Below are 26,967 nucleotides of genomic sequence, written 5' to 3' on the forward strand. Positions count from 1 at the left end.
GTGAAAGGATATTGAACACATATGACATATAATTGTAAAATAAAGTTCACCATTGTATTTTTCTATACTTTCTAAAAAACACGCTTTATTTGCAGTTGACAATATATCATTTCAACTTCAAGCTAGGCCTACTTATTATTTCAGAAAGCTATATGTACAAAGGGTTCTTGTTATTTGTGAGTGTGCTTTGTCTGACAGTGATCCTTTTTTTTATACAATAGTACCAAGATTGCCGACACAATAAAATGTTATGTTGGGAATAACTGTTAATAATAAATGTTATTGATTCTATTCAATAAAAGGGCAAATGAAAGTCAAAACTTTCATTCATGGCCAAGCTATACAATGTCTCCACCCACAGGATCTATAATGAACTGCAGCTTGCGGTTATGAACATTCAGAGCTTCATTCAGAAACACCAAAGAATGTCTGAAGCCTAAAGAATTGCACTGCGGTGCTGCTTTACATACCTGGTCCAGCTGTTTCTGGATCTTGCTCTGCTCTTCTGTAACCATCTTGAGTTTCTCTGCATCAGCCTCTGCAAACTCCCTCCCAGCTTTCTTAGCGGTCCTCTGCTTGGCACACAGTGCCTTGCGAGACTTGCGTTGAGCGCCAATCTGTTCCTCTAAAAACTTCAATTGCATCTGGAGTAACTGCTGAGTGTGAAGAAGCCATTCCTCATACTGGTGCTGTTCAGCGTCATCTGAAGTGGAAGAGAACAAGATTATGAGACATTTATGAAAATAATATGGAAGATCTGAAATGTACGGGAAAATGAATCATAAACATTTGACTAAAACATACTGATGATTCCTTGCACAAACTGGGGCGGATTGGGCTTTGACTGGGTTGGATCACTGGTTTCACCCTCCTAAAAACACAAAAGGAAAATATTAAAGAAAGCACAAAAGACAGTCATGTTTCAGTAGGAGCAAAACTGACTGGCTTATATCATTTAAAAACAATAAAACATACTTTAAGTGGTGGTCCAGATGCAAGCTGACTCTGTGCATCTGTTCCTGGGGCTGAGGCCAGTCTCTGGGCAAGAAGAGAAACTTGTTGCCTGGGAGAGAAAACAATATAAATCAGTACCTAAACTTGAACAAACAGCTTTAACGGTATAGGGTACTTGTGACCATATTAGGAGAACAGATCCAGAGTAAAAGTCACATCTAAATGAAACATATACATATAACATGAGTACCTGTTTATGCCTGGTGGGACACCCATTGGCTCCTGTGCCAACACTCTTTTGATACCCTTCAATGCTACCATCTTTGCCTTGGCAATGGGATCCATGTCATCAGTAACAAATTTGTCTAAATCTGCAGGGGAAAAACACAGATAACAATATTATATGCAAGGACACTGATGCATTCAACAGAGTCTTTAACACAGTCTGTTACAAGGATATCTTTGGATTTGTATGACATTTTGTGGAAAGTTAGTAATGGGCCGCTTAAGATTAACTTTTCACATAAATTGCCCAAAGGCGGTGTGGCTTCTCACATGGATTTACAGAACACCATTAAATATCATGTGCCTATCAGCAGATAGAGGTAAACCCTTCACTACTGTCCAAAACTAAAATGTGGGTGTTGGAAAGCTCATTATTTCCAGACAATGAATACATATAATATTGTAGGCCTACATTTGTAAACGGTATATTTTGACAATAGAGTTGCATTGGCAGAAGTATGCCATCTGAATCTACCAAGCTTAATGTTTCTTTATTACCTTTATCAGGAAAGAAGTTGTTCAGAGGGGACTGTTTGAGCATCTGTTGTTGCTGTGGCTGCTGCTGTTGTTGATGATTGAGCCCTGGGTGGATCGCTCCTGGCTGTCCCATCCTCATCATTGCTTGCTGCTGAGCCATGGCCATGTGAGGTCCCATGAGCCTCTGCTGCTGCTGCTGCAGCATATGTGGTGGTCGGGGTACCATCCCTGTCTGCCCCATCATTGCCTGGGGTGGCGGGCGGTGGTGCTGTTGCAGCATTATGTGAGCAGGTGGGGTAGGTTGCTGTCCTGGGATGCCATGCATATGTGCAGCCATGCCTTCCTGGTGGAGGGAGCTCAGCTGTTGCTGCTGCTGTTGTTGCTGCTGCTGCTGCTTCTGAAGCTCCTTCTTCTCGTGCTCCAGCAAATCCTGAATCAGAAGAGGCAACTCACCGTCTAAAGAGCTCTCAACCTTGGCCAGATCCACAGCAGGGGAGTGCTGGCCCCCAACATCAGGCAGCCCCAATGGATCATCCCCCATGTCTGAGTGTTGAGTGGCTGGCGTGAAAGACAGGGGATCACCCTGGCCTGGCAAAGGATATTGAAGTCCTCCAAGACGAACAGAACTGAGTGACGCAGACTCATTTTCTTTTTTTGGCGTTGTCGCACCAAGTAGCATGGACACAGTCTCGCCCATTTCATCCTTCTGTGGGGCCTCTAGCTTGATTTTGATGTTGCAAACAGTCTCTGCAGAGGGTAGCTGTGAAGCAGTGGAGCCCCCAGCATCGGCAGGGGCTGTGGTGAGCGACTTCAGTCCAGGTTCCACCTTGGGCTTAAGTTCCACTTTAACATCCACAGGTCGGGAGGACGACGAAGGCGCTTCACTTTCAGCTTCCACCAATCTGAGCTGGTCTGAGAACACGTCCTTGGGGTCTCCTTGGTCTAGCTCAGGGTCAGTGTAAGCTAGCAGGTCAAACTCGTCGCTGTTGAGCAAGTCATCCAGATGCGGGTCATTGGTTTCCAGATTGTCCAGGTTGCCCAGGTCATCGTCTCCTTTGTCAGTGTCCAGGTCCAGGTTGCCCAGGTCATCCTCATCTTCTACCCCTCCGTCTCCAGGGGCATCACCTAGTCCCTCCAGGTCAGGCTCTGGTAGCTCATCACTGGGGTCCACTGAGGCTGCCTGGGCCTGTGCACTGCGTGGTGAAGACTGCTGCTGCTGTTGTTGTTGTTGTTGATGAATGCTAGGAGTGTTGGGGGTGGCACTGGTGACCTGAGGCTGGACCTCAGGCTGGACTTGTGGCTGCTGTTGTGAGGGGCCAGGAGCCTGCTGCTGCTGCTGCATTAACATGGATAATCCACCAAGCTGCGAGTCATTAGTTCCCTCTACTTGAGTGTCAACAGTCTGAGCTATGGGATGCTGCTGATGAGCGTAAGGTGCTGTCATGTCCTGTTGAGGAATATAAAGACGTGGTCTGGCCTGGGGCCCTCTGGGCATAAACTGGGGACCCAGGGCCAGTCTCTGGGAGTTGTGCCTCAGCTCAATGAACTGTGGAGGGGGTCCCTGCCCCATGGCTTGCATGGCCTCTCCTCCTGGCCCCGTCATCATAGTACGTGGGTTTGCCATGCCCTGCATTGCCTGCATGTTGACAGCAGGGTTCAGATGGTGCCTAGGGCCCATAGCCTCCATGCCCGGCTGTGGGAACCGCCGTGGACCAGGGGCATGGCCTTGCCACTGAGGAGGGAACGGAGCACGGGTATACATGTCCTGGGGATTCGTGGGCCCCGTTGGTCTGTTAAGAGAAATACAGAAGGAAACGTGCGAAAAAGAAAATGTATGAGAATAATATAATTATAGAGCACTTGAGGAATCCAAACGGGGTCTCAGGGATCAAACTAAGCAACCAGAGCTTTTAGTTGATGTTTTATTTAAATTGGTGTGTGTTATTGTTAGATGTGTGTTGTGCCTGAGGACCCCCTTGAAAACAAGATGATGCATCTCAAGGGGTTTATGCTCTAATTAAAAGTTAGGGGTAAATAAAAGGCCCACTAGTGGCACACAGAAACTGTGCTGCTCCTTACATCAAACCGGATCAAAGTCATTTTGAAAATACTTTTAAAAGGATCAAGTATGACATGATTCCACATCTACCATAGATTAGAACAGCGCTATTCAACCTGCGGCCCCTATGGCATGTCTATGTGGCACGTCATAGTCATATGATACCAATAAAAATATATTTTGTCTTTGTCTTTTCTGATGTAATTTTTCAGTTTATCTCCAAAACCGCTAGGAAACTACTTCGGTCTTGTTTTATATAAGACGTTTTATTTTTTGCCATTTTGTTGTTTCAAAAGAAGAAACTCAACTCATCTACAACTGCTTATGACTAGTTTGACGAGTTATATTTATGGGTCCACTCTGCCTATGACGAGTATGACGAGTTTGAAAAAATATATATAAATATACAGTATATATATTTTTTTGAACATTTCTTTTTTGAAAATTTATTTTTGGACCCCATTAAATCTAGTAAACATGATTTCAATCGCGATTTTGCATGTTCCACCCCCATACAACCCCATCTTTCATACAGGGCAGCCATCTTTGTTTACATAACAGGTAAAACATAATGGCTATTATCTCAAGAATGCCTGAACAGATTTCCAATCTGATTTTTTTGTTTGAAAGCTGTGAACAGCCTGCACAAACATGGTGCATGATCTGTGCATGGGCGTGCATGATCTGTGCACTATAAATTACATGGAAGTCTATGGAGACTTCTGGCGGGGAAATCCCAAAGACGGCATATTCAAAATGCCAGTAGATGAGTTAATTTCATCATTAACCATTCATCATAAAGTGAATTTCATCGAGCGTCCTGTGAAGCTTGGCCAACGAGCCAAGTGTGGGACATACAGTACATACATAGCCAGATGTGGGAGCGGTTAGCACCGCTCAAAAACAGTATAACACATTAACCCTCAATAATTGAAAATGTTTACCTTAGTGCATTGGGATCCATCATCCCAGGGCCTCCTGGAGGTGGTGGACGAATGTGCTTGTCCTCCATGCCAACAACAGTCATAGGTATCTTATTTGCCAGAGCAGCTTGGGCTCCAGCATTAGCAGCAGCAGCAATACGGTCCTAAAAGAGCAATCGATATCACAGTTAATAAAAACTAAAACGGCAGTAAAAATCCACTACATGTACTGTTATGTTTCTCTAAGCATGTCGCAATAAACAAATGTGTACCTGTGGATAAGGTGGCGGTGCCCTATGGGCCTTGTCTTGTTGAAAGCCTGCCATTTCTGCTCCAGGCCAGCCGGGGGCAGCACTGTTAGCAGCAGCCTCCTTCTCTTGTCTCAAGGAGTTCCTTTGCATTTGTTGCCGAATTAAGAACTCCCTCAGTTTCTGGCGCTGCGAGGTGAAAGTAACATTCATAAGTGACACATTTAACCGGACTGAAAATAGATTTTTGACAGATCTTCTGTATGAATATACCTGTCTGTGCTTCTCCAATTCAGAGGGACTGAGGCCCACTAAGGCGGGGTCCTGTACTGTTGACATGTCAGGCATTTCTTGAGTGCCTGGCATAGCTGGCTGATGAGAAGTCTCCGGAGGGCGGACAGTTGTGGGGCCTTGAGGTCCAGCAGGCGGCGGCACCCTGGAGTTGAAGTTATCTGCCCCCATAGCCTGCTGTGCTTGTGGCTGAGGTTGCTGTAGCTGAGCCTGAGCCATCTGTGCTGGCTGCTGGGTCATTTGATAGCTGACCGTGCTGGGACTACGGCTGAAAGAAGGATGAGCTGAGGGCTTCCCAGCAAGAGGATCACCCATTGGGTTGTTTGTGGGCGGAGCAGGAGGCGGCGGGTGAGGATGTGGTGAGCCTCTATAACTGGAAGTTCCATCCGGGGCAGCAGAGGTGGGACGAGGTGGCTTATGGAGAGCAGCAAAGGGGTCTCTGGATTGTGGCCGAGAGGGCAGCTGAGAGTAGGGGTCAGGGGACTGAAAACGAGGGGCAGCAGGAGACTGGACAGAGAAAGCATCATTGGAGAGGCCTCCTGGGGTAAGAGGAGACTGACAGCTACTCTGTGACTGGGGGCTGGAGGGCACTCTGGAGCAGGGCTCTGGTTGGGTTATAGCATGTCTCTGAGGAACAGGGGAGCTACTGCCTCCTGACTGAGGTCGTGGAGTGAGGGGTGGCTGGCCATACGGGTCAGAGAACGGAGTGGAGGGAGACTGCCTGTAACTCTCAGAAGGGTGGCCAGGGGAAGCTCCAGGATGAAGTGCCCCACCCTCCCCTTGGTGCATCCGCGGCGTCATAGGCGCCTTGAACAAGCCATCCCCAGAGTCTACCATGCCAGCAGGTGAGCCAGCAGCTAGGTCCTGCCGTCCAACTGAAGAACAGCGGGGAGATGGCGCACTCATATCAGCCCTATACTGCCCCATGCCACCAGGTGAGGAGGCCACCGCAGAGGGGGATGCGGATGAGCCATATTCTGGCCGTCCTATTCCTGACTGGCCTCTGAAAGGGTCTCCGTAGTGGGTGCTGTGGGGTGGGGAGAATAGAGGTGATTCCCCATGCCCACCACCCCTTGACCGAGGGCTCTCTGGAAGTCCTAAGGACTCTTGAGAGCCTTGATGTGTCAGGTGACCCTGTTGTTGCTGCTGCTGCAGCTGTTGTCTGAAGTAAGGGTCAACCTGCTGGGCCCGCCGGGGCGTTCCCGGGGTCCCTGGTTGCATGTCGAAAGGGCCGAGGCTGGCCGGCCGTCCCTGAGGAGGACCCTGTGGGCCGGAAGGGGGATAACCTGAGGATGAGGCCTGCAAGGGACTGCAGGCCTGGGAAAAGGCGGTACTTGGGTGTGACTGAGGATGGGGCGACTGAGGCGGGAGCTTGGCAAAGGGATCTGTCCGGATTTCAGCCGACCCCGGAGTCTTGACAGGACCGTCGGGGAAAAAGGCGGGAGAAGATCCTGAATCTGGTGCGAAGGGAAAGGGGCTCTCTGCAGAGCTGGGTTGTGAAGGGGTGGACCCGGATCCTGAAGGTGGAGGGATCTGGAGGTGAAGACTGGGCCGTTCCGTCTTCACCCTCCCTGGCTCCACCTTGATCGGCCTGCATACCTGACTCTCCGCTTGCTGTGAGAGGAACAGAGATAGAAACAGGGTCAAAAGAACGGCCTGGATAAAAACTATTCTAAGTGGTTATTACAGTTCATTCTTCATAATGCAAGTTGAAGCTGCCACTTGCCTTCTGTGCCTTGTTGATCCGCTGAGCTGCTCGGTTATCTTTGGCCTTTTGCTGAAGATGAAAAATCAACCATTAGACAAATATTTGCAGACGATTACATTTTCCTTGAAGCTGCTGTACAGTGGTTATCATTTAGAAATCACTAGGTATTATTTTGTAAAAGATACTTTTGTGTAGACTGTGATTTTGTTTAGTCCAAATAGGCTTTATGTCTGCTCGTCTTGACTTCCAGGTAACTAGAGAACAAAACTTTAAATCAGGTGAAACTTTCAGATTACACTCATATTGAATAAGTCAGTGGAATTCAAACAGAGAGGGCTGGTACTTGTCATTCAGTGTCCACGACTGTTATCACACCCATCAGGCATCTGTGTCTGAATTTCGGGTCATTAATTTAGTCAGAGAATAACTTCCTAACTTTAATTAAAGGGGCATGAAACCCTAGGCCAATCTTTGTTTGTTTGTTGTTTAGTGTTTGTAACCTGTACTGTACAGGTAAAAAAAAACTACAGAAGGCAAAAAAAAAGCTTGTACCCTACCTTTCACAGTGCATTGTGGGATCCAATGAGTTGACAGTCCAGTATAATAATAACTCTGATCAAAGTTAAGCCCTTTGCACACAGTTATGTTTTTTTCGTTTGCTGTATGAATAAAACGCATTGGATTTGGTGTGCAATGCTGTGCGGAATCGGCGCTGCGGATCCCAAAAGGAGTCATAAAAGGAGTGATGAGTTTTTTTACCGCATGCGACAAGACGCACAAATCAAACTGGGTTCGATCGAGAGAAAAAAACGCACGGCCGCAGCCACTCGTCGCACGGCTAATTCGGATCCGGTGTGCATGAGGTCGTAGAGAATCATTGTTTTCTTTTAAAAAAATGAAATTGTCCTTTTTATCCGTGCGGATAAACGCGCATGTGTGCAAAGGGCTTAAGGCACCTATGATTATGATCGGTTCTTTTCCCCCATGGCCAAGTAAATATTGGACCCATTCTTCACAGGCCACATATGTTCCAAACATGTTGACAGATCAAGAGGAAATTATCTTCAGCCTAAGGTTTCATGTCCCTTTAAATACATCTATGCACTCTAGAGCTTCAGTGAAATTTCAGCATGGTTAAAATAAAGGATTACATGTGATTTCCCAATGGCTTTAAGACCTTTAATTGCGAACAAAGGTCAGACAACTTACCAGAAAAGGAACTTTGTCAGCAGCTGATACCTTCCTCCAGATCTTCATGATCTGTTTACAACGACTGGTCCAGTCTGAAACAGAGTGGACACATGTCAATGTCAAGGCATCGTATCACAAGTTGATTTAAGGACTACTGCGGTTCAGAGGCATAATCAAATAAGAACGCTCGCCCCAAAGCCAAATCCGGCAGCCTTGGAACGGTCGCCACCAGGTAAAGTAGCCTCAGTAAACCTATGCCTAAACCTAACCTTATTCCTAACCTAAACCTCAGTATAATAAATACAAGAACCGTTGGGGTGAGCGGTATGCAAAACAAATGGGGGTGAGTGTGTTTTGGTGCACGCATAATCCAATGCCAGTGAAAAGATCAATTCCCATAGACTCACCTGGATAGTCCTGCCTGAGCGTGGGGAAGTTAGTGTTGGCATAGAGCACGGGGGAAATGGTGGAGAGTTCTCCCAGCTCCTCGTCCTTCTCCCAGCGCTGGAGGCTCCGCTGGTTGTAGGACAGCCCATCGCCATCACCATCAGTGGGGGTGGGTGGCGTGGAGGGGGTGGCTGGAGTAGAGGGAGTGGCCCAGGGGCTCTCCTCTGTACCGTCTGGACTGAAGAGCCCTCCTCGATCCCTGTGACAACAAGGGTAATATTTGTGATATACAAATCCCTGCATGATCTCTTTGAGAGACCTTTGTACAAACAATAGACATTCGGAGCATTGCAGAATTGCTTTTTACCGCATGTCAAAGAATGGCGACTGAGAAAGGCCTGGGAAACCATCCATCACTCCGGCAGAGGGCAGGGACCCTGTAAAATAGTTTTCATGTCAAGCCAAAACTACGGGAAATCTGCCTAATGTTTGACACATCATACAAAGTTTTCCCAATTGGTAATAATTTTCCAACCAGTTTAAACCCATTTAGACCTGGAACGCATTGTGTCACTTTAGATTTTAACCACTTTAACCATTATTTTTATAATTTCGTGATTTTGAAAAATCATGAAAATTGTGCAAATCTTTTTTTTTTTTTTTTTTACCGACATTTGCAACTCAAATCTTTGCTTCTGGAGGGTCCCTGGAACAAAATCTTTTCAGATTGGGGTACATATAATTCTAAGGGTCCTTGACATGAAAAAGTTGGAGAACCACTGATGACAGAAACAGCATTTTTTCACAGAGTGCCGCGCTATTTTTAAATAGCCAAAGTATAAAATAAGAGTTAAAGTGGTTAAAGGTGTCTTAAAGGTGTCATAATGGATGCATTTAGCTGTATGCTCACCTGAGAGGAGAGGTCTCTGTGGCAACGCACTGCGGCTGCTGAGCTCTCCCTTGTTGCCCTCTAGAATGGGCTTCATGCCCTCTAAAGTAGATCCTTCAGACACGCCCAGAACCTTACGGAAAAACTGCTCCGAGTCTTGATTCTCCACCCCCTGTGGAAGAACTAAGGCATACATTTAAATTAGTGTTATTATTTTGATATACAAAATTGTTCTCTTAAAGGACAAGTTCACCCCAAAAATGAAAAATGTTCTATTGATTACTCATGCCATGGAGACTTAAGTTTAGTAATATTTTAGTTTTTTTGTTGCATTCCCATAAGACAATAATGTGATTACAATAAATCTACCCCCACTGATTCCGGGTGGGGTCCCGAATCCGGAATCAATGGGGGTAAATTTACTATAATCAAATTTTGGTCTTAGGAATTCGACAAATATAAAAAAAATATTATTGAACTCAAGTCTCCATGGCTCGAGTAATCAATAGAAAAAAACTAAAAAGGTCATTATGGGGGTGAACTACTCCTTTAATGTAATGCTTTCAAATAAGCCGCCTACCTTCACTTTTCTTTTCTGCATCAGAGTCTTGAGTGTCGACTGAAGCCTGGTCCTTCACAGATGATGGTGGTGCAGAAACTCCTACAAACATAAGAAAATACAAATAATAAAAACAAATATACATGACAGCCACACCATTAGGCCTAACATAATCTTCTATATTTCTTTCTAGCCTTAGTTGTGCAGTGCTATAACGGCTAGTAGGTAACAAGGTTGGCCACTAGCCTTATAACGGCTACTGACCAAAACACCATTACCAGCAGTCAGACTCTTCAAAACAGACTCACCTGCTCCCTCTCCCTGAGTCAGGGGTGTTTCAGATCCCTCCTGCTTGAGAGCCAGAGTAGCTTCCACCACCCGATCTTTTGCCTCAGCTAAGAACAGAAATATGCACAAGTCAGACACCATGTATTGAACCCCATGTCCGCAACCCAACTGTGACAAATGACCAGAGGTTTCATGTGTGGCAGGTCAACCCAGAGGTCTTACCCTCCGGGGCAGAAGGTCTTGTCCCTGGTAGAGCTGGTAGTGCAGGTCTGACAGGACACATTCCTGGCCTCTGCACTGGGGGCACCAAGACAGCTTTCTTACTTATGTCCATCAGTGTCTTCCCAAAGAAAGCCTCCTGCAGATCGAGATGTTTGAAGTTATATTAATGGATACCACGGTTCAAGGATTTGTTAAAATTGTGAAAAAAAAAGAAAAAACACATAGGGCAATGTCATCACGCCATAGCAACCAATGATTATGTGACTTTTATTTTGTTTTCGCAGCCACCTGAACCGTTTGTCTACCATCCTCCCATTTTTGTTGGCAGCAAAATATCGATAAGACTGCAGACGTTGTTTTCTTTGTAGTCATATCTGGCGCCAACATCAACCACACGTTTTGATGAAACACACCAGCCATGCAAATGCTCACTAGAGCTTTGGCATCTAAAAGGTAAATACACTCACTGCAGATGTTATGCAACAGTCCTCGCTGATATTACATTTTAACCCAATTAGACCCAAGACTGATTCTAAGAACACCTTCTAAATCCTGACCTACGTTTTCTGAATAAACAAATATTGAAAAATTACAAAAAATGTATGTTGCTATATACTGTAACAACCCCAAGAGGGGTTCCCGGATTGAATGTACATATAGGGGTTCCCGGTCTAATAGTCTAATAGAATCTAAATATTAGATTCTAAGATGCATTACGATTTGGGCGTTGACGATTCTGCATGAATGCTGGGTTTATTGTTGATTTTCCAGCCTCGCGTGGATAATGAAGTTGTGAAGATGCAGCATGCCTTGGACATGCATGAACACTGCTAGGATGCTTGGCAAATCACTACCAGAGAAGTGGCTGAGGGAGGTAGAGAAACCAAGTAATAAAAAATATAAAATAACACCCAGCGTTTTGAAAGCTTAGGTCTGGCCACCGCTGTTACTACACAGTCACATCCTCTGGTAATGTAACAACGATGTATACATAACAGACGATCAACATACTTGTCACTCAAGCAAGCTCACTGACAAGCTCACAATGCATCACAGTGTGACGTGAAACGAGCTTGTAGATCAACTACTTTTATCATCAGTCGTATCATCATATATGACGAGGATTCAAGGTTACAATGATTTAAAGGACCCATCCATCCATCCATCCATCTTCAACCGCTTATCCGGAATCAGGTCGCGGGGGTAACAGTTCCAACTGAGACTTCCAGATTTCCTTATCCTTAAAGGACCCAAACTTATCATAATAGATAGGCTAGGCTTGCAATTTATTTTAATTTGAAGACGTTTATATTTTAAGGATACACACATCACATTAAAGCACTTTAGTTAGTTCAGCACTTAAATTAGCTCAGAATATGTATGTAAAGCTTGTATTAACTGTTGAAAGTAGCCATGTGCCCAGTATTATAGAAAATGTAGATGCATCATAGAATCGAATCAAATCCAATTTTTGACAGGTGAATCCTAATTGAATGGAGAGGCCAGTGAAGATGCACACCTCCACATTTTAACATTTAACTGAACCCTAGAGTGACACTATTCTGCAGGCGAATATTCAGTGAAAATAGCAGATCTACAAGCTCAGACATTGTGTGCTTGGCGAAGACTCAACTTAGTTTGAGAACTGCTGGTGTAGAGGAAAACTATTTATGGACCAAGTACAGAGCCCGGCACATGCACTTCTGACACACGGTACATTGCTTTTGCTGTGTTTTGGGACAAACTCGCTAAGCACTATTTGACATCATCCGTGGTGGCCATAGATGATCAAAAAAGTGTTTATATTGCCCCAACCCTATTAACCACAAACCTGAAGATAATGTGGAAACATGTCCTCAAGTTTGCTCTTCTTTCTGCCCCGCCGTTTCTTCTGCTCCTCCCCTTCTGCTGGTTTAGGATCCATGATGTTGTCTGTGTCAGGGTGGGGCCCTATAGATAGACAACCTTCGTTTTTAGGAGACAAATTTTCAAAATAAGGTGATTCACATAATGCCAAGCCACAAAAACAGCCAACCACAAACAAAGATGGCGCCAAGTATGGCCACCTTGTTTTTCCGCTCTATTACCAGCGCGACGTAAATATGCAGCCTTCCTATTTAAAACAACATACTCAAAAAAAAAGAAAAAAAAAGAAGCCTTGGTGGACTTAGGCCCTAATCGCAGCAAAGGCCACACTGGAAACTGCCAAAGACCATGACATTTAATGAGTGGGCTCTAACATTTTTAGATAAAGTATATAATAATACCGACCTCCATATTTCTACTTTGTTTTTTTTGTCATTAGCTGTGTATGCATGTATGACGAAGATGCAAATGTATTACTACCATTGTTAATTTGTAATTTTTCCAATAGCAAAGCAAACAATCTGGTTGTGCCACTTACCTTCCTCAATGGTTCTCTCCAGTGGCTGTCCATCTAAAGTAGTCTCCCCTGCCAGCTGTGCGAAAAACCCTTTCTTCATCCGTGTGTGACACTTCCTCTGTCGCACCATGAAGCCTCCAATACCTGGAAGAGATAAAGCAAAAATAAAAAGTTCAAATGAATGTTAACATTAGCAGGGCAACAAACACGTGCCGTATTTGTGCTCATGGCCCATTTATTTTTACAGTTTTACTAAACGTACCAGGTCTGTAGGGTTTTCGCTTCCTTTTCTTGCTATCCTCGGTCTCTTCTGCACCCCCTTTGAGGCCCTCGCATTCAGCCATGCCGTCAACACCTCCATCTGCACCCAGCTCCCTGTCAGCTCCACCTTCTCTCTCTGGGCTGCCAGGGTTCTCCATCTTGGGCTCGCATTCCATGGGTTCGCCACAGGCTAAAGACGGAAGGGAATGGTCCAGGTCAGTCAAGATGGTAAACAACTTAAAACATTCAAAACCGTTTTCTACGCTGATAACATGTGTGAAAATGTGCACATCTACACACCTTTGCCCTCGTCCCCATCTCCCTCTCCTTCTTTAAGCTCTAGAATGCCATCAGGACCACCTTCACCACACAAGGTGCCCAGACGGGAGCGCCGCTGACGTCTCTTGTGTAGGGGAGACATGGACATGCTGCGTAGCAGGGACATGCCTGACTCCGTCAGCCACACGCCCTCCAACCGGTAAAACTGGGGCTCTGTGTGGCCAATGACATTTGCACATTTCAGTGAGATATACAGTATACTGTATCGGCATATTAAAACAACCACCTCCATACCAGGAAATAGCAAGCCAATTTGTTTGTATTTGGTTGTAATAACTTAAAAACAAAACACTCGACAAACCTGGCTCTTTAATCTTTATGGAAGCCATTATGGCTGACTCCACTACTGTGAACAAAACAACGGAGAGAGAAAGGGAAAAAACAACGCAGTCAGTAAACACCTCAATAACACTTAAAATCGCTGATTAGGGAACAAAAGTAACACGTTTGTTTTTTTTGTCTTGCACTTACCTACGGGTTTGGGAACAAAGGGGGTGCAAGATGTGCAGGCAAAGCCCTCATCAGAGGCTTGTTCCACCTCATCCTCTGTGTACAGAGACTCACACACAGCATGCACCCATCTACGCAGACACACGAAAGACAAACACACAATCATGACACACGCATTCCTTCTTATTACATTGTAAATGGCATCGCATATAAAAGATGTTATGGAATAATTTATGACGAGATTCCAACATAAATAATCCATTCCCCACTAGTCTTAATTAGCGGAAATATAACGAACCCCCACCAGCCACTGTGTCTGTTGTGTGTGTCTGTCTCGTCTTTAACCCATTTAAAACGGGTACACATATTGTGTATCATTATTTTATGCTTTAACTATTGAAAAATAGCAGATATACAAGCTCACAGCGCGGCACCGAGTGCCGCGCTGCGAGCTTGTAGATCTGCTATTTTTGAAAAATCGTGAAAATTAGAATTTTGACCCGATTCTATAAGTGTCTTTTGAATCCTTCTAAGATTTTTTGAAAAAAATCATGTTTCTATGTCAGCAATCTGGCTATAGCCATCGTCAAAGAAAAGGTCCTTTTCACTTAACTGGAGCTCAGTTAGTTTGTTCTTGAGAGACTACTATGTCTGTGGTTCTCAAAACTTTTCATGTGAAGGACCCCCAAAATTATATTTATTTGGCCACGGACCCCCATCTCAAAATATTTAGTTCCAGGGACCACCCAGAAGCAAAATTTGAGTTACAAACGTTTGCTTTGAAAATACATATATTCAAAGATTTGCACACATTTTCACGACTTTTTCAAAAATAGCAGATCTACAAGCTCGCAGCGCGGCACTCGGTGGCGCGCTGTGAGCTTGTATATCTGCTATTTTTCACTGGTTAAAGCATTCCATAATTCTAGGCCTAAATGGGTTAATGAGCGGTACCCACCGGTCGCAGTACTGGCACTGAAGCAGCAGCTCCTCCTCCATGAAGTTCTCTCTGCACACAGGGCAGGTGACGAGGCTGGCGCAGGGGCCACAGTGGGTGTAGTTGTTCTGCCACTCACAGTGGAACCCCGGTGAGTTGGAGCCGCACTGCATACAGCTCACACACCTGCAGCAGCGGGGGAAAAAACACAACATGCATGAAACCTATTTCATCTCCTGTTGTTGGATGTCAAAGTTACTGAAGCATATGTGGAGAAGAACTGCAGCACGCTTTTTTTCTTTTTTTTTTGCTAAAGAAACAAGAAGCAAAGAACTGGGCCTATGAATCACCAATGAAGAGCTGAGGCACAAACATTTTACATAATATGCAAATTGCATGGATTCATTTCCATTTGACCCGATTCAAAGTTACACCCCCACAAACCCTCAGTGTTCATTTATTCACTTCCATCTCCCTAGTGTGCACGACGTACCCTTACGGATCCTTTTGGTTACATTTTGTACACACACACTCGGTAAAATCCTCCAGTGGTAAATTATAACCACTGTATGAGGCCGAACAAGACGCCAATACAGTGCACTCAAGAGGGTTTCTTTTTTTGTACCATTTGCACTTCCACCCCCCCTTGGGTACGGTGTGCAGGGGCGGGTCCAGGCAGTAGGTGTGGTAGCTCACGTCGCAGTCGTCACACAGCAGCAGGCGGGAAGGGTCTGAGGCCTTCCCGCACATCTCACACACGATGCACTCCAAACACCGCCAGCCCTTACGGAGCATCATCTTGGTGATCTGCAAAGAAACAGACAGTTATATAATGACTAGAAACAGACCTATATTGTCATAATCGTTTCCAGGTTGGAAAATGTTCATACATGAAAATTTAAAGCAGAAATAGCTTATCTACAAGCTTACAATGCGTCACTTTATGACACATTTAAATACATGTCTTTGTATATTTTAGTTATTTAACATATCTTCCCTGGGCAATTTTTGATTACGAATCCTAAAAGGTAAACAGAATTTTATTTTGTATTCTTATGTTTCAATGATTAATGCCAAAAACAATATTAAATCAAATTATTAGTGTGACAATAAACATCAACATCAATCAGATCAATATTCCAAATTGGCCAATATGGGAGAATTTCAGGATCAGCAATTATGCAGCCAATGTGTACCAATTTCTTAACCACTATGAACCTGATGTTTCCGTTTATGCATTTATGGCAATTATAGGCCAAGATTTTACAACAAACTTCATTGCATTTGCAATTTTTTAAAAAGATTTATTGATTAGAATAGATTTTGCCCTTTTTGACAAAATATCGGTCAAACATCTGTAATGAGATGTTTGGTTCCCAAACTGGGGGTCCCCAAATTATTTTGGGGGGTCCCAAGATGATTAGCTTAATGTGCAACATTGTCCCCCAGTTAAAAACAAAAGTTTGAGAACAACAGGTCTAGGACTTCGGAATGACAAGTCTGGCATTGGTCGGGCTCTAATAATGACTTTTAACTCCATGGGTGTTCACGTTGGTTTGAAAGGCATGACGAGAAGAAGAAAAAAAAGACCTCTGCTTACTTTGCTGTTCACACAATACGGATGGTAACACTGGGCACACTGCGCACAGGCCAATAGCTGCCCCTCCACTCCCTTTCCAAAACTGCCACACACAACACACATGTCCTGTGAAATCAGAGGGACGATTGGGGGGGGGACATGGAAGAGAAAAACAATCAGTTTGGGCTTACAGACAAAAGTGTGACACCTGTGGTTCTTGGTTAGGTCATGCTTCACAACGGCGCTTGTAGATCGGCTATATTTGGCGCGCTGCCAAGTATGAATGGGGTTTAAATGCCACAGGGCAAGTGTAAATGTCAAGGAGGAAGGGAAGCGGTACCTGGAGCAACACAAACTTATCGGTGTTGGAGAAGAGCACGACTGTGTTCTGCATGGTGTCATCTTCCTCCTCCTCTTCCTCCTTGCTACTCAGTCCAGGTTCTGTGGTCATGCTTAGCTGCAGGGGAAGGCAGAAGAACTTCAGTTGGAAAACGGCACGTCCAACACATGATATACACACAAAGACATGGAGTTCACCAGTGAGATATATTGATTGTTTCAGCGTACCAAGAAGGCATCTATGCAGGACGCCATCGCTTTCAGTCTTGACCTCCCGCCACGCCCCCTTCCTCCTCCGCCGCCGCCCCCTCGAGGCCGCCGTTTCCCTGGGAAACCGCTGCTCCGCCCCTGAAAGTCAGGTCATGTTATTGGCAGTGATTAGAACTGGCATATTCATGACCTTTAGATGTTGGTTGCTACTAGGATGGAACACCTACAGTAGGTAGGATACACGGGGAAAAAGGAGGTTACATAGTTAAATCCTCAGTGTTTATTTGCCTCAGTTAAGCGAGTATAAAAATCAGAGTGAAACATGTCTAGCAGCAATTTAATTCAGAGAACAAGAGTGGACCCTACATACATTTTTTTTTACAATAAGAGTCAAATTAACACTGAAAAGCATGTTGCTATTTAAACCATAGGCTAATGTCACTAAACATTAGTGACCTTACCTGTTTGATCCGCGAACGACCTGGGGAGCCTCTCCGTTTCAACTTATCTCCATCGCACTTTAAGGTGTCGAAGGGCAACGAGTCGTCCGTCTCAGTGAGCAGGGAGTCGGCACGTGAGCGAGTGGCAGGTACGAGCTCCATTGAGAGCTGAGGGTCAGCCTCTGCCGGAGAGCCCAGGAAGCCACTGCTGCTCTCGTCGCCGTGGCTCAGGTTGGACGTGTCATCCAGCAGGAGCTCCGGCTTCACGTCCTGCTCCTCCTGGGGGTCCCGCGGCTCCAGCTTAATCGTCACTACCCTGTGCTGTGCTTCCTCCTTCAACTGCTCATCGTCCTCGTCCTCATCCTCGTCCTCCTCTTCCTCAGAGTGAGGTAGCAGCCTGTCCTCCGCGTCGGCCTCCTGTGTGTCCGCTGACGGGGAAGGTGGGGTGGGGGAGGAAGGGGAAAGGGGAGAGCCGGTGTCCCGACAAGGAGCGCCGTCGGCCTGGTCCGTCTCATCCATCAACATGGGCACAGTGTCTGCCTCTAAAGGGGAGGCAGGTGGAACCAAGGACTTTGGTGGAGCCTCGTCAGACAGCTCAGCTGCAGACGTGCCTTCTTCAGAGTTGCTTTTTGATAACTCCCCAGACTTATGTTCTAACGAGGGCTCCTCCTCCATCTTTTCAGGGCCCTGCTGTGAAACTTGTGGTGGTTGTACTTTAGAAGCATTAGACTGGGTCTCTGCCATGGAGTCCTGTGGGGGGCTGGACTGCTGGGCCAGCTGGCTGGCCGCCTCTTCTGCTCTCTCCTCAGCAACAGGTAGACAAGAGGTCCCCTGTTCTGCCTCTCCACATTCTTCTTCTGGGGTGAAGGAATGCATGGGAGGGGGGCGGGATGATTAGTGTTTTCATTGGTGCATCTATCATTACGTACGCTATCATCAAATTATCAACTACAGCGACAGGTTCATTACAAAGGATGATGTTATCTCTGTAATGGGACTAGTATTTACCTGTAGACTCAGGTGGACCAGTGGGCATCTCTGAAATGGCTTCTTCTGTTTCCAACCGCTGTAGGCCTTCCTCCATGGTGCTTTCCTCAACCACTTCAGGCTCCATCCCTAAATCCAAAAATACACGTTTACTTACGCATTCACACATGTACAACAAACATATTCTCCATCAAACCTGACACAGAATTATCAAATATTATTTTGTTCTGTGCGAAACGTGACCCAGACTTACCCAACTCCATGGGCTCCTCGCCATCAGCCGCGACCTCGGCCAGCAGGACGTCTTCCGACGTGCCAGTTTGTCCGACTGTCACTTCCGATGGGCCCGCCTCCTCTGTGTTCACCTCTGCGGCCTCCGTCTGGATTGTCATCTCCACCGAACCCGTGTGTCCTTCGGTGTCCTCACACGCCGCTCTGGTTTGCGTCTCTCCTGTGCCGTTTTGAGTGACAGCCAGCTGCTGCTGAGCTTCCTGACAGAGCAGGCAGACACATTTCTCTTCTGGAAGTGTCACTGAAGAAGCGCATTCACCATGCACCCACCTGAGGAGTTGGAAAGAAAAGGGGTTTGAGATTTGATGTGAAAATGTAAAATTCATCGGCTATATCAAGTTGATGAAGAGGCTCTGTTCTCCGGTGTTGTGCTGACCTGTGACACGTGCTGCAGCATTGCAGAGAGGCAGATGGGTTGGCAGCTTTGCTGCAGACGCCACACACGGAGCTGCGGTGACGCTGGCAGCCCTCGCATACAGCATAGTTGTCAAACCACTGGGCAGAGCCTGGGAGGACCAGTCCACGGACGCCACACTCCGTACACACACGACACCTCTGAGATAGACACGAAAGGGTGAAAAACACGACAGCATATGACATAGAAGCACATTACTTTCAAAATGTAAATGGAAAAAACACAAATTGCTGGGGGGACCCTTTTGTTGATAGGTGTCAAAATAACTTACTCTACATTTCCATGGGTCAGAGGGAAGAGATTCCATGGCTGGCTGTAGACAGAAGGTGTGGTAGCCCTTGTCACAGGCATCACATACCAACATCTTAGAGTCTTCACCAGGTTGCCTGGATAAATAAGGACACATGATTATAAATAATACAGTGGAGGCATGGCAGTTTCAAGAGTTGATGAAAATGTATCCTTTGTATTGTTTTGGAAATGGGAAAAGAGAGAAAGAAAAACCACTTAAAATAGTAAAACCTAACAAAATCAGCAATGCAAATAATATGCAAAACCTGAACGTTTACGCCGAGTGCCCACCTGTTTAAAAAAAGCTCTGGCACTGTTCGATCACTCATTATGGAAAGGTAATGTTTTTACAATTCAAAACCCAAAACAGAGACCCGACCTCTTTCTGGCACCTAGTGCTCACCTGTTCCAAAGTTTAAACAATTTAAATGTATTTTTTCAAGTGCAGCCCTCATTAAAACTTAGCAGTTAAGCACTTAAGTTTGTCCATCTATCAATCATATGGAGAAACTTGCTCGACGCCGATGTTAATGTGTAAACAGGCCGGTGCTCTGCGCTAAAAAGAGGTCTCCAGGCATTAAACCTCTCGAAAAAGAGGTCCAGGAACATAACATGAGGAGGACGGACTCACCTGCATGTCTGGCATACTTTACAGTCTGGACACTGCCATCCTGCCCGCTGGATGGGTGTTGCACCAATCTCCAAACAGGCAGCGTGGTAGTGCTGGCCACAACCCGTACAGAACAGCAGGTCCTGGAGCTCCCCCGCCGAGTCACACACCGCACACCAAGCATCCTCGCCAGCTAAACAACACGTACAACGTTTGCCATTAGAGATGATGCACCAACAGTTAGGATGTTATCAGCATGGTGAAACGGGCTGGTCTCCTTACCCCAGGGGTTTTCAAAGTGGGTGACGGGGCACCCTGGGGTGCCGCGACGGCAGCCCAGGGGTGCCGTGAGATAATTTGATAATATTTGGAATTTATTTGGACACTTGAAAAGATATTTAGTATCATTTCAAACTTGAAGTAAAAAGTTATTTTCAGTCAGTTCTAACCAAAATGGCTATTATCTCAACGTTTTCCTCACAACATAATCACTAAAATATCGTCACTGTCGGGCAGAAACCTTGTATCTCCAAGTTTCAAATGTGTAGGTCTTTTGGTAAAGCAAAACCCTGCTTCATCATCAAGACTGTCGCACAAAACTAGTGAAAACAGCCGATCTACAAGCACACAACGCCTCGCGATGCGAGGCGTTGTGTGCTTGTAGATCGGCTGTAGTCTAGTACATTTTATAGATGATAAATACAAAACGAACGGTTTTGGACATACAAGGTATGCTATAAATATAAGGTGCTGGGAGCCTCGGATTTAAAAAAAAATATTTATGGGGTGCCCTCACAGACAAAAAGGTTTGGGAACTCCTGCCTTTTCTGTTTGGCTTTTAGGCTTTGAAGTTGCACATGGCAGATATGACACAATCTAAATATACAAATACATTACTGACATATTTGACAACTTACTACTTAAAAAATAACATTGATAGTGGAAATAGCCGATCTACAAGCATTTTTCAACATTCACGATTATGACGATTATGACAAAATAATTGCGATAATGTCAAATAATCACGATTAGACGATTATGTAATAATTGTGACAGCCCTAAGCATGGTGAAGCGGGCCGGTCTCCTTACCCAACTCCTGTGCCTTGTCTATGTGCTCTGGACAGAGGAGTGCCAGCTGCTTCATGGACTGGAAGGATCCGCTTGCCGCCGAGCAGGGAAAGTGGTAGAACCGTGAGCAGCCCTCAGCGTGGCATAGGATGGTTGCACCCAGCCTTTTGCAGTATTCACAAAGCTAAAAAGAAAGAAAATATATAAATATAACGATTGAAATACTGTATATTTTGAGAAAAAGAATTGACTGTTCATCCAAAATTTGCCTCCTGCTTCTGTGGATCCAGCGAACGTACCCGCTGTGTCCCTGAGATAACAGCCTTGTCCACATTCTCCAGCTCCTCCTTCTGGATTTGTTTCACTCCGTCTGACCACACTGCACACCAGTGATGGACCCAACAACCCCCTGTTCACAAAATAAAAACAACAATAATATGATCTCCTGGTGGAGATAACCCATTTAGGACCGAGGCACAACCCCCTGTTCACAAAATAAAAACAACAATAATATGATCTCCTGGTGGAGATAACCCATTTAGGACCGAGGCCGATTCTAAAAAACAATTCTAAACGTTTTTTTTATAAAAACATTATGTTGCTATACTGTACATAGTAACAAGTACCCAAAATGGGTTCCCGCCCATAATGGGATAAAAATAGACAAATAGCCTGCAATTAACCGATTAATAGAGACGGTGGGTTTATTGTGTTTTTTTTACATGTATTTATTTATAATATTATATATCAATGAATCAACACTAGGGTTGCAACGGTACTCGGTGTTGTGCTTGCACACCGATAACACCGTTAAATAAAAAGAAAACGCATCCGCTGCTCTGCTCTGCCCCAAGGAGCGCAGTAGAGATGTGACGTTCGCCAACGATTCCGCTCTTTTGAACAGCTCTTTTAAATGAACGATGGGATTCGGTTCTCAATCGCGGGAGGCTGGGAGCTGTTCCTTTTTTTGTGGGAGTGTCGAGAACAAATTCAGAATCAACGGATCATCCACAGGGCGAGGCATAGCCCATCAGACTGCATGATGTCTCGTCCCCACTCGCAGGGCACGTTCCAGGAGACTAGTTGTGGCTTTATAATGTCACAGCGCGCAGTAGGCGGAAAAACAACGATTAGCCAAACAAGAAAACGCAGGGCTGTTGTAACACTAGCTTTTTTACAAAGCTGAATTTTGTAATATGGTCGGATGGTTGTTGTAACTTGAGGTAGCATTGGCTGCTACTGAGTGCTCACAAGACGAGAAGACACGCAATGGTGGTTGAAACGGTGTTACAGATAACCGCGGTGTTGACACAGACGATATTTTCGGTGTTAAAGATCTCATACCGTTGCAACCCTAAATCGACACAAATACATTTGAATAGATTTCTTTTATAATCAACTGAATCTACCAGTCTGATTAACCACTGTTGTACAAAGATGGTACAGTATACAAAAATAGTGAAAATAGCTGACGTTGGGAGCTTGTAGATCTGCCATTTTCACTTTCAAAAATAAATAAATAATAATCATAATCATTTCTTCGTAATTGAGTTTGAGATAATCGTGGCATTGATTTGAGCTTAAGTCATATCGCCAGCAGCACTAACCTGAGTCATCGAAGAGCGTTGCCAAACAGGACGAGTCGGAAAATCCAATGGAAGACAGGTCATCATTCCCAGGCCCTGGCAGTGAGGAAGCTGAGGGCTCCAGGGTCGGCCGCTCGGAAGATGGCCCAAAGTGTCGGAGTTCCCGCTGTCCGTGCAGGCTGCGGTCCACACAGTTACAGAGAGCGCAGGCCCTCACACACTCCCTGTTATTACCACAGGAAAAATCATTTAAACACTGGGGTCCTGAATATCAAGAACGGCCATCTAAAACATGTTTTTTTAGGTATGAACACATAACAGTTAGTAAAAACAGGAGAAATCCGAGCACTCAAAAAAGTTAAAAGAGGAGAGGACGGGCGTATAAAGAAGGTACTTTAATGCATTGCAAAAGAGTTAAAGGCCAAGAAACATGTTTCGATCACAAGGGCATATATGCATAACAGTTAGTATTGGCCTTTAGGGTATTTCTGAGGTAGCTATACTTACACAGGTGTGCTGGGAGTGGCAACAGTAGCATCAGACACAACCTCTACAGCAGGGGGGGCCTCAGACTCCACCTCAGAGGAGAGAGGCTGCTTTGCAGGGGCTCTGTCATCAGCTGTCAACGTTGGAGAGATATTATTATGCTTGCAAAATTAATCGTGTTCTAAATCGTTCATCCTCTCTGCAATGAAACTTTTAAATGTTTTTTTTTTATTATTATTATTGTTGTTGTTGTATGAGAATGTTTAAGATCAATCATTATTCCAGATTTGATCTTTTTTTTATCCCACAATTTTGTAACCCATTTTTTCACCCAGTGCCAATTGCCTGTGTAATCCTGGGCTCTACTCTCCCTCTGCCGCGCCTGGGGAGACAACGGACTGACCTCATGCTTCCTTCTATGCATGAGGAGTCCAAGTTGCTTCTTTTCACCTGACAGTGGAGATTTCCTGGTTTTGGACGTAGCGCGTGGAAGGAACAAGTTATTCTAACCAGTTCCTTTCCCCTCCATCAGGCGCCCCGGCTGGCCAGGGGGAGGCATTATTGAGACCAGGATTACGTGCATGTTTTTGTGAGGGTATTAACCCTAGGAGACACAGGGAGAACATGCAAACTCCACACAGAAAGGCCCTATCGCCAACCCCACCTAGGGTGTGGGCGCTGATGGCGCGGAGGGAGGAACACGCTGCCAGCACCCACAGCGTCCCCCAGCGGGAATCGAACCCAGGACCTTCTAGCTGTGAGGCGAAGCGCTAACCACTGCGCCACCGTGCCCCCCCCCCCCCCCCCATTTGATCCTTCGAGTTCGAGTACTTGTTTGTATGTTGTTGTATTTTTCTGTGTTTCTCTCTTACAAGCTGGTCCAAAAAGCCAATTACCTCTTGAGGTATTTAAAGTTGCTTGAATGGGACTAAACAAGCAAATGAAATCTACAGGTACTCATTCCCCTTCCTTGCTCTTATACAGTATACCTGCTCCAGTTGAATATCCTTGAAAGTTACTTCATATATGGGCAGTTAACTGCTGTTCTCCACTGTCTGCTATAATGCTTCCTATTGAAACCTTACTCAACAGGGAAAATACAAAACATCAGTCCTTTCATTCTGTCTTTTAGTATACAAGTGACATGAAAACAAACACACTGTTACCTGTAGGTTCAGAGTCATTTTCTTCGCAGTTTGATTTCTGCTCGTCCATCCCCTCTACTGAATTTGACCTCCTTGCGAGAGATCTGCAACATGCAAGAGGGTTACATTTAAAGAAATAGAGCAAAAACAACCATTGTTCCTGGAATAGAAATATAATAATGATTGTATTGATCTCTATAGTGACCATGTTACACATCTGTCAGTGATGTCACCACTGCACAACTCAAGAAATGATTGGAAGATTGGATTACATCACATCTGGATTCACATCACAATTGTGCAGTTGTATGTTATGTGCAATCCTATGGCCATTAGCATAATCAAATAGCTAACTACATACATTTATGTACAAAACAAACATAAAGAGGACATTATTTAAAGTCCCTGTTAGCCTCACAAAACTATGCACTAACTTTAGGAGCTATCCAAAAGCAACGGGAACACGTGTCTATCCATCAACAACAGAATTTAAGTAAATACAAGATGTGGTTGTTATGGCCTCAATTGAGTTGATACCACTTCGACGCATAATTCTCGTTAACACCAAGGCAAAGCGATCCAACTCTCTCATGAAAATAGCGCGGGGGGTCACAGCTACACAGATCATGCACAATTCGTTTAGACCATTCAAGTACTTGGGTTACCCAGCAATGCATAATCCAAACCGGCACCGCTAATGCATGGACGACGCAAAAAAGGCAGAAATTAAAATGTTGTTTTCATAAATAAAACAACCATAAAACGGGATACACAAAGAAAATACAACTTCCGTGTAAAGAACTTCCTGTTGCAGCTGTGTTCATTTCGTAGTGAACCGCAGCCATTCACATCATAGTTCCGCTGCCCGGGAGTCGAGTCATTAACAAAAAAAAATAGCGAATATGAGACAATACCGGACGCTGAGATTACCATTTTGTGCCCAGCAGATGACGTAGGGTGGGTCTAGCTAAGCTAATGTCGATGTATTGTGCTCTTAGCAGGCGGCAAATTACAACCGACGCTGCTGAGGAGAGAGCAACTCAATAAGATGATCAATTCAGAATTCACACATCCCCCGGTGTGTTTTCACTTGGCGATGCCCCGGGACAGTCATAGTAGCAGTTAAAGTGTCAACATTAACAAGTATCTCCCCAAATAAGTGTCGCCAACGAATTTCCCAATGTACTCTAGCTGTTCTGACGTTAACTGTTCCAATGTCAAGGACCCCCAAATTGACACTTATATTAGCCTGCGGACCCCCGTTTGAAAAGATATGCCAGGGACCGCAGTATAAAGAGAAGATTGTTACGGCTCTAGTCTAGCAGTGATTCTCTGTTTTCAAGAATAGCTATCTCTGGGACAGAGACCGAAATTAATATAGTAAAATCTATGTTATACATTTTGTACAAATGTGCACACTCTGAGTTACAGTCAGACTTGTAAAGGGTCCATTTGATGGGGACCCCTTTGAGAACCACTGCTCTAGTCACACAGGCACAGGCTCTCCATCTTTCTTTTCCAACAACAAATACTCAAAACATCTAGTGCTGACATGACAAAAATACAAGTTTGGGGTGTGCATTTTTGTCTTGTAATAGGAGAGTGTGTTCAACTTGACCGTCATCATCATAGCTGCAATAAAAAAACGAATTGGCAGCGAATTCTCATTCCCATAAAACGCATAGGCCTACAATAAGTCTGCATGTCTAGATTCTAATTAAATTAATGGCCCTTTAATATCTATCTAAGATGGTCGTACCGACTTTCTGATTATATTTTTGATAAAGCGAGTTGGGCGGTTCCAACACAGTGATATACTTCCAAACGAACACACACTGACTCAACCGTATCTAACATTATAAAATAAAGAAGGCGTCACAATTAAGTTAGCGCGATTGCAACCTCCAATACATGGCAAACGATCGCTGTGATCAACCAACAAGTTTAACAGTATTTGTCATGTGTATTTAATATTGGGAAAAATATGAATAGCAGCGAGGGGAAACATATTTAAACTACACAAAAACCACAACGAAGACACACTGTGCGTAATACAATCGCAACCTAATCGCCGTGTCGCTCAATGTAAACAACCGACATCAAAGGATTTGTCCCGTTCCAGCTAATAGCCTACAGCCCTGTGAGTACAGTGACAGTTGCTGCCTAAAGGAGGGAATATGGATCATATTTCAGCAGTAAAGTGTGCCACCACACGGCAGCAGCATGGCTACGGCCCCTAGACGTGCAAAACAACCACCCAAAAAGTAACAACTGCTAAACATTTAACACAAGTTCGCAGGTTGCGTGGTGTGTTGTGTGCGCGTTATAACAACCGGGCGGTCTGCTAGTGTCCCAGCAAGTAGACACGACCCGTGTTGCACCGTGAGCTACATGTTGAGGGTAATCCATGAATAATTGAGGGTCATTTATATGATAATCTTGTTCAATTGCGTCATGTTGTATCGAACAAAGTGTCGACACGACTCGCGTCGACACCCCGAAGCGTCGGAACTGCGTTGTTTTGTTGTCGAGCGACTAAAAGTGTTATAGCCTGTGTACATTAGCCTAGTGCCCAGCGCCTCCCTCCCTCCTCCCTCGGTTTAAGGTCAGGGTGGTTTGTGTGTCTACTCCAGTGGTTTTCAACCCCTTTTCACATCAAGGTCCATTA

The 26,967-nt window shown here is 45.0% G+C and overlaps 1 protein-coding gene across 1 annotated transcript in view; it reads right to left on the reverse strand.

Annotated features, from left to right (window-relative positions):
- kmt2d (lysine (K)-specific methyltransferase 2D) overlaps positions 1-26,967 on the reverse strand; it is a 42,174-nt gene that overhangs the window by 14,349 nt on the left and 858 nt on the right. The window contains exons 2-39 of the mRNA XM_080733821.1: positions 24,321-24,403; positions 23,176-23,287; positions 22,690-22,892; positions 21,382-21,491; positions 21,104-21,266; positions 20,035-20,206; positions 19,384-19,498; positions 19,074-19,252; positions 18,660-18,967; positions 18,428-18,535; positions 17,441-18,276; positions 16,998-17,117; positions 16,771-16,887; positions 16,452-16,556; positions 15,477-15,658; positions 14,873-15,037; positions 13,936-14,045; positions 13,766-13,810; positions 13,426-13,617; positions 13,127-13,315; positions 12,886-13,008; positions 12,313-12,446; positions 10,482-10,617; positions 10,280-10,366; positions 9,993-10,073; positions 9,434-9,595; positions 8,891-8,960; positions 8,544-8,782; positions 8,155-8,228; positions 6,964-7,014; positions 5,220-6,851; positions 4,971-5,135; positions 4,720-4,862; positions 1,738-3,506; positions 1,205-1,325; positions 976-1,063; positions 805-871; positions 471-703 (exon numbers count right to left, since the gene is read on the reverse strand). Of these exons, the coding sequence (XP_080589947.1) occupies positions 471-703; positions 805-871; positions 976-1,063; positions 1,205-1,325; positions 1,738-3,506; positions 4,720-4,862; positions 4,971-5,135; positions 5,220-6,851; positions 6,964-7,014; positions 8,155-8,228; positions 8,544-8,782; positions 8,891-8,960; positions 9,434-9,595; positions 9,993-10,073; positions 10,280-10,366; positions 10,482-10,617; positions 12,313-12,446; positions 12,886-13,008; positions 13,127-13,315; positions 13,426-13,617; positions 13,766-13,810; positions 13,936-14,045; positions 14,873-15,037; positions 15,477-15,658; positions 16,452-16,556; positions 16,771-16,887; positions 16,998-17,117; positions 17,441-18,276; positions 18,428-18,535; positions 18,660-18,967; positions 19,074-19,252; positions 19,384-19,498; positions 20,035-20,206; positions 21,104-21,266; positions 21,382-21,491; positions 22,690-22,892; positions 23,176-23,287; positions 24,321-24,369 (8,955 nt within the window). The 5' untranslated portion in view covers positions 24,370-24,403. The remainder of the gene's footprint in view (positions 1-470; positions 704-804; positions 872-975; positions 1,064-1,204; positions 1,326-1,737; positions 3,507-4,719; positions 4,863-4,970; positions 5,136-5,219; positions 6,852-6,963; positions 7,015-8,154; positions 8,229-8,543; positions 8,783-8,890; positions 8,961-9,433; positions 9,596-9,992; positions 10,074-10,279; positions 10,367-10,481; positions 10,618-12,312; positions 12,447-12,885; positions 13,009-13,126; positions 13,316-13,425; positions 13,618-13,765; positions 13,811-13,935; positions 14,046-14,872; positions 15,038-15,476; positions 15,659-16,451; positions 16,557-16,770; positions 16,888-16,997; positions 17,118-17,440; positions 18,277-18,427; positions 18,536-18,659; positions 18,968-19,073; positions 19,253-19,383; positions 19,499-20,034; positions 20,207-21,103; positions 21,267-21,381; positions 21,492-22,689; positions 22,893-23,175; positions 23,288-24,320; positions 24,404-26,967) is intronic.

Source organism: Nannobrachium achirus, assembly GCF_963921795.1.
Source record: "Nannobrachium achirus genome assembly, chromosome: 9".
NCBI classification, from domain to species: domain Eukaryota; kingdom Metazoa; phylum Chordata; class Actinopteri; order Myctophiformes; family Myctophidae; genus Nannobrachium; species Nannobrachium achirus.